The 10,596-nt window shown below is 37.2% G+C and overlaps 1 protein-coding gene across 1 annotated transcript in view; it reads left to right on the top strand.

Moving 5' to 3' along the window:
• TWF1 (twinfilin actin-binding protein 1) overlaps nt 1-8,699 on the top strand; it is a gene marked incomplete at its 5' end in the record, with an annotated part of 16,514 nt that extends 7,815 nt beyond the window's left edge. Inside the window, 5 exons of the mRNA XM_010194012.1 lie at nt 1,526-1,630; nt 4,946-5,071; nt 5,267-5,417; nt 5,823-5,944; nt 8,435-8,699. Coding sequence (XP_010192314.1) covers nt 1,526-1,630; nt 4,946-5,071; nt 5,267-5,417; nt 5,823-5,944; nt 8,435-8,605 — 675 coding nt within the window. The remainder of the gene's footprint in view (nt 1-1,525; nt 1,631-4,945; nt 5,072-5,266; nt 5,418-5,822; nt 5,945-8,434) is intronic.
• Nucleotides 8,700-10,596: the final 1,897 nt, after the last annotated feature.

Below are 10,596 nucleotides of genomic sequence, written 5' to 3'. Positions count from 1 at the left end.
GAAAGAGTTGGAGATTTGGGGAAGAATAGAAGATACTGTAGTAGGGAAAAATACTGTGGAAGAGACATGGGCTGTTGTGGTGGACAGACAAGTCCGTAAGGACATGAGGCTAATAATTCTGCTGAATATAATTAGTTATATTCAGCATTAACCTGTGATAAAGGCTTCATTATCCTAACAAACACACTAACAAACCTCTCTGGAGAGGCTGTATTCTAGGGAAGTAGACAATTGAGTTGCTAAGAGGGTTTATTGGTAGAGGTCGTGTTATTTCTTTTTTTTGCCTGTTCAGTCAAGTAATCGCTCGCCACCACTTGCACCAAAGCATCAGCAGCTTGTGTAATTGTGTAGAATTTGGGCTCGGAGTTGTAGATGCAAGTCTAAGCTTCCATCCCAATTATAAGGAAGGAGCATCATATTTGTCTAGTACTGTTATTTCAGAGTGTGTTTGAGGCAGTAGAGAGGATGAAGTCAATGTAACTCACTTTTTCTAAGTTCATTATGTTACAGATTAATATATGTCTCAGATGTTTGTTTTAGCGTCTTTATAAGCTTCTTAATTGCAGCTGGCCTCTAATGGTCATCTGCGTGAAAATCACAGCTTCTTCAGAGTATTCAAGTTGCAAACCTCACTCAGACTTGATCATCAGCATCCAACGGGTAACTCAGTCTTTAAAGATGGTTTAGTTGCAACCAGCTCTGTTATCCCAGTGGAATCTGGTTATGGTCCCATCTGCTACTTCACATGTATTAACCTGGCTATCTCTGGGCTCCTGAAATGGGGCAGAATGGAATATTGGCACTGGAAATTGTATTTGGGAGGGTCTGTCTCCTTCAGAAAGGGAAGAGCTAAGAAGGAGCTTTCTCTTTCTCCTCAGAACTTCAGTATAAAATTACATTCATATGATTGCATGAAGTCCTGCCCTTTCCTGAGTGACCACCTAAATTACAAAAACATAACAGTATTTGCCTCTTTGGAGAGGGCCAGAACTGATGCTGAGTATTAACAGATTCCTCAGAGTGGTTATCAGAGTTCATCACTTCTGTGACGTTGCATCTTAAAGTGTTTGCAGTATCATGTGCTTATTTCCATGTCCTAAGGTAGCATTTCTATCTCCCAGTTTTTAGATAGAAAACTACCAATAAGCTACCACTCTGAGCACGCGAATTTTATAAGAAAAAATATTTTTTAAATTTTATTTAAAAATTTGGCAAATCTGTGAGGTTTTGTCCAAGAAGGCTGAATAACATTATGCACACAGTCTTTATTAATGCTAATTTTTGAATTAACAAGGTAATTAGGGACTGATGGTAGAAATGCTGCTCACAGTACAAGAGCAGCCCAGTGGACCCTGCTGTATAGGAAGATGAGCTCAATTTTCAGATGCACCTACACTTGTAATCCGTTCAAATAAAATGACCATAACTGCCTGGGAAGTAACTGGGTTTTTTTTCTGCTGTATAGAGCATCTTTGAAGAAAATTTCTAGTATCAAAAATAATCAATATTGATTTTGTGCTTTCAGGATGATGTTTCACTGAATGGATATAAAAAATATTTGATATCGCAGTCCTCCCCTGCGCCTCTGACTGCAGCAGAAGAGGAACTTAGACAAATTAAGATTAATGAGGTACCTCCAATGTCTTCAAGTGTGGGTGGGAAACTGGGGGCAGAATTCCAAACTGACTGTACGGAAAAAGTTTCCAGGGTAAAAAAGGGCAGAACAGAAAATGGAAAGTTTCGGAAAGTTTCAGGAAGTTTGAGTGGATTAAAATACAAATGTATCTCTCAAAGACTGGGAGGAAGTGAATGGAATTCCAGTAAAAATAAAATAGAAATCCAAAACAAGTAGCAAGTCATTTTAAGTGACTGATTTGCTTTTGCTGCCAATGCTTTTGTCAAAAAACCTCTAACAGGGTTTAACCAAATCGTTTGATGATTGCCAGCTAGCTGGTGACTGAAAAGTTTCAGAGGATTCTTTTCTGACGTTTTCCCTTCACTTAATCACTGTTTGTGTTCAGACATGTATTAAAATAGGTCATGTACTGACCTATTGTTAGTTCTTTAGGCTTGCCTTTTACAGCCATGGTACATGTATATGAAATGCAGTTTCTGCAGCTGGATGCTAGCAAACCATTGTGTTAAATGTAGCTCTGTATCTTCTCTAATGTTTTCACTTGACTGCTTTTGCTGCAACTTTGTGTTTTATTGACTTTTTTCAGTGTTGTCTTGTTATTCTTGTTATTTGTCTTATTATCCATGTCTAATTTTGATTAATGATTAGAAATGCACTCATCATCGAACACTGCATTTTACTTTAACAACTTTTAAAAAACCCACAGATGAATGTAGAATTTATGTGATATCAATGTTATGTACTACATACGTTGTGTTTATCATGCAGACTGAAACCTTATGCGCTGTTATGAAACTTTAGCAGCAATAGCTGTGCTTTTCAAAGATACATAAACTGTAGATTGCTGCCATTTTGGCTTTGTTTGAAGTATCTTGCAAGACATTAACTTATATCATATCTCTCTTAATTGCTTCCACCATTATGAAGCCTGTAATTAGACTCAGAAAACTAAAAGCTTTCTGATTTAAAAAAAATATGTAATAATTTGAGTTTTCCATATGTATATTCTTTCACAATTACCCTACAAAATGTTTTATTGGGTCACATCAAAGGATCAAAAGGGCAATGTTTTTAAACTAAAAGAGGGTAGATTTAGATTTGGCATAAGGAAGAAATTTTTTACAATGAGGATGGTGAAACACTGGAACAAGTTGCCCAGAAAGGTGGTAGATGCCCCATCCCTGGAAACATTCAAGGCCAGGTTGGATGGGGCTCTCAGCGATGTGATCTAGCTAAAATGTCCCCGCTTAGTGCAAGTGGGCTGGGCTTGATGACCTTTAAAGGTTCCTTCCAACATAAACCATTCTATGATTCTGTATCCATGGTCCTGTGTTTAACTGTTCCTTACCTCTGAGCCCTGATCTAGGTAGTTCTTCCTCCTAAAGAAGGCACTCCATACTTCTGATCCTCTTGCATTCCTCTGCAGTTTTTCTAGTTCTGCTGTATAATCTTTGAGGTGGAGGGATGGGGAAGGCAGAACTGCGTGTGGTATTCAAGATGCAGGCACTTTACTGCTGTCTGTAGTGCATAATGCTGTCTTCTGTTCTCTACTCCTTTTGTAACAATTTGTAACATTTAATTTGTGGGTGAGTGCTGGGTCTTTTTGGTTTTGTGTGTGGTGGGTTGCTTGGTGGCTTTTTGTTTAGTTTTGTTTGCTGGTTTTTTTCCCCAAGACTTGCCACTGGGTTTATATTTCCAGAGATAGTCAGTGTGACTGGTAGTAGCCAGCTCAATCCCATTGCCATTCGAGTAGAAGAGAGGTTTGGGGGTTGTTTTGGTTTTGTTTTTGTTCTTTTCTCGTGCGCATATTACTTTACACTTATTCACAGGAAATTTCATCTGCCATTTTATCCACCACTCATCAGCCTTAACTAACAAATCTTATGATGTGAATTTAAATATTTTTTAAAGTGACTTAGGTTTTTTTCTTTTGCTTTAATGGTCTGAAATACGTTGCAGTATGGACAAGTAGATTTGGTTCATTTTCTTAAATCTGGAGTTATGCTGGGTTATCTCTTCCCTTGCCTGGCCTCACACTTCACAATTGGTTTTTATGTCTGTTTTTTTTCTATTTGTAATTTTCTATTTGTATTTTAATATAATTTATATAGTGTGGTATTTTATTATGGTTTTTTAATTTTTGATGCTTATTTTGTGTTTATTAATCAGACTTCTATGCAGATATATTTTGAAAATACTTTTAATATAACTTTTTTCATAAATTTATCAATCTTGATACAAACGTAAGCTTTTTCACCTGGTTGCTTGTCCTCTTTCCTTGTTGCTGACATGCTGCTTTTAAAAAGTGGAGTATAATTTAGTGTTGCTCCAAGTATTTTTTAAAATTCTTTTATCAGTTTGTTCCAGTTGATAGATCTAAGACCTACACTTTCCATTTTGTATGCTTTTCTGACTTTTGCTGCTTCATCACCAATGTTAAATGTACTTGTGAAATTAGAAAAGGAAGTCAACATATTCAAAAGCTAATACTTGGACAATCTAAGTTCAGACTTGAGAAAACTGGAGGCCAGAGCTCATTTTGAGAGAAACTGAGTGAATGTTAAGATAAAAGTAGATTCTTAAAAAATGGCTTTAAAATGACTGTTGTTTACTCTCAGATAATTTGTGACTAACATAACTGGATTATGAGCAATTATCTACTTTTCGTTACCCTGTTTGTTTTTATTTTACTTTGTGTGAGGCCTTCTAGAAGCAAAAAGTTAAGGTTTTGTTTTGTTTGCTTTCTTTTGGTGTAGGCTTTTGGGGGAAGGGTATTAAAGCAGGAAGGAGGCAAGTTGCTTTGCTTTTCCTTCAGGAAGATTGGTTGGTCTCAGAAGATACTTTCTTTCTCTTCCTCTGAAAATTTTCACTCCCTTAAAAATGCCATTTTATATGTTTTGATCTACATTTTTTCAAGACAAAGTTTTTAAGTAATTATTGTCAGTTCACAAGTATAACACAGCATATGAAAATCAAGCTCTTTCTTCCAGCTTATTGTGTCTTTATGCCAGAATTTAATTTAGAGCTTCTTCACTGACACTTGAGCCAGTTTTCCCTCTGATGATTCTGTGCAAAGCTAGCTGTTTCAGAGATGTGAAACTGTTTCCAGGCAAGCAAGCAAACGTGACCTGTAAATTAAAAAATGTAAATGTGTTGCATATGGGGATGATGCTTTAGGGTAGTTTATTCTCAGAATGCCTACTGCTAACTCTGACAATGCATTGCATACAGCTAAACACAGTTATTGTACGAAGCCAAAAGAATCCTTGCAAAGTTTTCCGTTTATGTCTCAATTGACTTGTGTTCCAGGTGCAGACGGATGTTGGTGTAGATACCAAGCATCAAACACTGCAAGGAGTAGCATTCCCCATTGCTAAAGAAGCTATCCAGGCTTTGGAGAAATTGAAAAATAAGAAACTGAATTATGTACAACTGGCAAGTATAAAATACTTAAACCATTTTTTGATAGTGAGTATCAAATAGATTACCTGTATGTTAAACAGTGTGCATCAATGGCATACACGGATAAATTATCATTCTGTATTAGATGAATTAATTTTTTTCTGTCCTGTCATGTTCTCTGGTTTGCTCTCTGTGTATTAACTGTATTCAGATTTGTTTTGTTAACAGCAAATTGACATGAAAAATGAAACAATTATTTTGGCCAACACACTTCATACTGAACTTAAGGACTTGCCAAAAAGAATTCCAAAGGATGCTGCGCGTTACCACTTTTTCCTGTATAAGCATGCCCATGAAGGAGACTATTTGGAATCCATAGGTATGAGAGAATTTCCCAGTTTGAAATTTTATTGGCTTGTTTCAAGTACTGTAGTAATTCTGAGGTAGAGAGAAAGACGGGTCATAAAAGTAATCTGTCTGTCAGCATGAGCATAAATTTCAGAGTCATTTGGTTGTGAAACTGACTTCTGAAGTGTCGCAATGTTTAGAAAGTAGTGAGCTTTCCCTTTGGATTATGAACACCCATAAATCAGTCGTTGTGTGGAAACATAAAGATCCTGACCATTCTTTGATTCCCCCTTTTGAACTGGAAAATGATCCAGAGTGGTGTTACACTTTTCCCGTTCAGACTGCACAGTTGATCTGAAATTCCTCTCTGCTGTGAATGATTTTATGATACAGGTTTTGATGGAGATATTGTCTGATTTGTGGTTTCTTTTTGCAGTTTTCATCTACTCTATGCCAGGGTACACTTGTAGTATACGAGAACGAATGCTCTACTCTAGTTGCAAAAGTCCACTGTTAGAAATTGTAGAAAGACAGTTGTGGATGCAGATAATTAGAAAGGTAAGTACACTGGGTATACTGGTATTTTCTCCACCCCACTGTTCTCATCTGAATAGATAACTGTAACTGTCTTTGGCACCACCACCTGTAAACGATGAAAAGTGTTGCATAACTATTAAAGCTTGTCCTGAACAAGAAATACTTGTTGATAAAGCTTCACATACAAAGTTAAGTCATGGGGGCTTTTTTCTGGTTCATAATTTCTACACTTTGATAGCTTTAAGAAACATCCCTGTGCATCAAGATACTATTTAAGAGTACTTTGAAGGACTATTTAGAAGTAATATGATTTCTTACTAAAAGGCCTGTCATATTTTGGACCACAACACATTGCTGTTGAACACTAAATTCCTTTAAAGCCAAGGTTATTTAAGGATTTTCAAAATAACTTCAAGCTGCTGTTCTGGAACTTAAACTACTGTCTTAAGAGGCCTTGATAAGGCAAACAAGGATTTGGAAGTAAGCTGATGTTTTCACATTTGTCTAGATTTTACTGCTCTGCATAAAGAGTAAGAGGCTTCTTACCTCCAGAGCAGAGACCATAGGAATGGTCCATTTGTGGAATACGTGACTGATGGTTACATGCTTAACACTTGTGCTGTAAACTTATAAGAACCTTGAGACTTGGTTTCTGTGGGGATTACGTCTACCTACCTAAAAAATAGAGTTAAAACTAACCATTTCTACTGTGGAGTCACAGTGGACTTAAGTGACTTAAGTAGACTGTTGCTACATATTTTCATATGTAATTATTTCTCAAATTTCTTTTCTACAACGAAGTAAATGCACAGTGTGACTCCTGAAATTGCCATAGACATATTTCTGAAGCATGTACTTGTAACAGTAATACAGTGGCTGGCAAGTTCATCAAGTGCTATGGTTGGCAGGCCATGAAGCGCTGAATGCTCAGCAGAGCGGGGCCAAAGCATTTCTCTGAAACTAAATTGCTGCAATTCAGAACAGTGGGGTTTGGCTTGAGAACAGCATTTTCTTTCCATTCAGGTTTATCTGCTTAAATTTTAAAAACCAAAATAATATCCCCCCCCCACCTTTTGTTCATTAAATTTATTTTAGCTTTTCCCTGGCTTGAATACCGGATGAGCTGTGGTAGCCAGGTAATCATAGAAGGGGAGAAGTACAAACAGCTTCTGTCTCAAGAGACAATATGTATGCACATTGCTTTTACAATTAGTGTTTAAAGCATGTTCTAGTGAAATATTTTCATTCTTAAAATGTGGAGATTGCATTGGGACAATGAAAAGTTTTTATTTTAGAGGGGACAATAAAGAAAGGAAATTGTAGCTCTGAAAGACTGCACGCTGCTTGGTTATATTTTATTAAGGAATTTACTTTTACAGAGGAGTAAATAAACACTTGTTTCCACATGGAATACATACTTCTAGTTAGCATTGAAATCACAGAATTGAAGAATGGGCTGAGTTGGAAGGGACCTTTAAAGGTCATTGAGCCCAGCCCACTTGCACTAAACAGGGACATCTTCAACTACATCACGTTGCTGAGAGCCCCATCCAACCTGACCTTGAATGTGTCCATGGATGGGGCATCTACCACCTCTCTGGGTAACCTGTTTGGTGTCTCACCACTCTCATGGTAAAAAATGCCTTCCTTTTATCTAGTCAGAATCTACCCTCCTTTAGTTTAAAACTATCACCCCTTGTCCTGTTGCTACAGGCTCTATTAACTGGGCTCCTCAGTTCAAGAAGTACAGGGAATTGCTTGAAAGAGTCCAATGCAGAGCCACAAAGATGATTGAGGGAGTGAGGAGCGGCTGAGGGAGCTGAGCCTTTTTAGCTTGGAGGAGACTGAGGGGTGACCTCATTAATGTTTATAAATTTGTAAAGGGTGCGTGTCAGGAGGAAGGAGCCAGGCTCTTCTCAGTGATAGCCAATGACAGGACAAGGGGCAATGGGTGCAAGCTGGAGCATAGGAGGTTCAATGTGAACATGAGGAAAAACTTCTTTACTGTGAGGGTGACAGAGCACTGGAACAGGCTGCCCAGAGAGGTTGTGGAGGCTCCTTCTCTGGAGACATTCAAAACTCGCCTGGATGCGTTCCTGTGTGACCTGGTCTAGGTGATTCTGCTCTGGCAGGGAGGTTGGACTGGATGATCTTTCGAGGTCCCTTCCAACTCCTAAGATTCTGTAATTCCTTGAAAGTGTCCACATGTACACTGTGCTAGGGGACACAGGAAGTTCTTGGCATATGTACTGTGTTAGTTGTGCTTATATTTCAGCAGAAGTATTTAAGTCAAATCACACGTAATACTGGTAAGAATCTAGCGGATTCTCAGAAAAGCTATGAAGGTTGCTGAGGGGCATTAGGCACAAGTTGGAGAACATTCCATGCTAACTGAACATTATTGCACATGTGATTTTAATACATTATTTTAAACTTCAGCAAAATTTCTCACTGTTTTTAAATGTGTCTTCTAAGATGAATAATATGATGTGGGTTTTTCCTCCCCCCCAGATTGAAATCGATGATGGCGATGAGTTAACTGCTGACTTTCTTTATGAAGAGGTTCATCCAAAACAACATGCTCACAAGCAAAGTTTTGCTAAGCCAAAAGGTCCTGCGGGGAAGAGGGGAATACGAAGACTGATTAGAGGTCCAGCAGAGACTGAAACACCTAGCGATTAGAAACTGTTGTCTGCATTTCTTATAAAGTATTACAGTAAGAAATTAAATTCTGGCTTTTGATAATGAACTGAAATCATTCCATTCATAGATGCTAGGAAAAAAAAAGCTCTTTTTCTCTTCTGACCTCGACACTTTTTATAATGTTATATGATTATGTTTCTGTTCACCATGTTTTATGACATGTGGAAGAACTATTTTAAAGCTAGAAGAGAAAAACTAAGCTAGTACCCCTTTATTTTAAATTAGAAACCATTATTTAATAGTTGTGATCATAAACTTTGCAGACATAAGGCTGTTAAGCCTATGTGTTCTGTGGGCAAGTTACAGCTGAATGCCTAGATAACAAACCTGTCTTCTTTGAGTAGCCTATTAAAACCTCTAAGACTTACCATGTAAGGAGAAGGACTACATAGGATTGTCCCAGATAAATCTTTATTTTTCCTTGTAGCTCTGTGGACAGTGGTACCATAGAAGATTTTCTTCTGTTTTGACATGATGCATTCTTGGGTTTTGTTGTTGCTTTGTTTTGTTTAATAGAAAAGATAAACTAAAATCAGTTATCCACCAGTTAGTGTAAATGTTCAGGAATAGCTGGATATTTTCCCATGCAAAAGCATGGTCATTTCAAATTTGTAACTAGTTTCATGGAATTGTCTTTTAAAGAAATCTGACATAAAACCACTGTAGCTTTTCCAGACTTCTATACCACTCGTAAGCCTTACATATTAAGTACCAAATCACCAAGTAAAAGGTGATTAAAAGTACATGAGTTAGTATACTCAGTAGATTATGGAGCTGCTTTCAAAGCAATATGATTAACATTTCTAATAAATAATTGATTATCTGTGCACTTGGATCTAAAACTGTGTAAATTAATTAAAAAACCGAAATAGACTTGCTTCATAGCGGTGAGTTGTTCTTGAGATCCTAGTGTGTTTGCAGTATCAACTGCAGTTTTAACTTTCAAGGTGTTCTGAAAACTTCTCCTAAAACATCTGAACTTCAATAGTAACTTAAATCTGTAACAAAATCCAACTGGGTCTTGAATAACTGCTGGCAACACTTGGTTGGGATTTTGTAATTTATTTATTTTTTCCCCCTTTCCTTGTCCAAAATAGTACAATCAGCTAGAACAGTCTAAACTTGAACCATGACTAATGTCTTGAATAGGAAGAGGAAAAAGAGATTATTTTAATAAGTGGATTAAAGAATTGGATGTGGAAATCAAGTATTGGATGACCTTAAATATTTAAAATTGTGTAATGAGGCATATACTAGTGGATAGATTATATTCCCCATTGGGGACTTCCTTTCACTGTCTTGTATGTGAGCTTGGTGTTTTTTGTTTTTTGTTTTTTTTTTTTTAAGATACATGAGAGTTGCAAGTTTTGGCTCACTGCATATTATAGGTGCTGGGTGTACACATTATATAGCTGAATCAAGTGTTTACCTGGCGGAAGATAGACTTTAACCTTGTTCCCTTCTAGGGAAGTAATGCTTTGACACTACTAGTCCCTGATAAAATTTATCTTCTGTATTATTTTGTTTGGAGATATTAGCTTGTTATTGACGTCTGAGATTGCACTACGTAATGTGAAGATTGCAATAGTCGTTGGTTTTACTGTGGTGTTTTTAGATGCAGTAGAAATTTGACACCTCAGCTTTTTTTCATTTTAATCTTACACACTGCATCAATCCAATTCAATAGCTCCTGATCCTCAGCTGATCTCCTGCTTGCCCTTAGCTACTGTGTTCCTTTTCTGCCTCTTGCCTTCTCCCTCCAGAGCAAGGAGCTGGGCTTGGGAGTGGTTCTTCTATGTGCTACCTGTCGGGCAAATGTCACTGGTTTTTAAACAGGACTAATGTGTGTGTGGCTCATTGTGCACTGTAATTAAATGGTTTTTTTAGTTGAATCTTTTTAGCACACCTAATTAATTTTGGTTTGGGGTTGTTTGGTTTGGTTTTTTTGTTGTTGTTTTTGGTTGGTGGTG

The sequence above is a fragment of the Mesitornis unicolor genome, unplaced genomic scaffold, assembly GCF_000695765.1.
Source record: "Mesitornis unicolor isolate BGI_N332 unplaced genomic scaffold, ASM69576v1 scaffold28211, whole genome shotgun sequence".
Taxonomy (NCBI): domain Eukaryota; kingdom Metazoa; phylum Chordata; class Aves; order Mesitornithiformes; family Mesitornithidae; genus Mesitornis; species Mesitornis unicolor.
The sequence above is the reverse complement of the archived record's forward strand: the minus strand, read 5'-3'. Positions and strand labels throughout refer to the sequence as shown.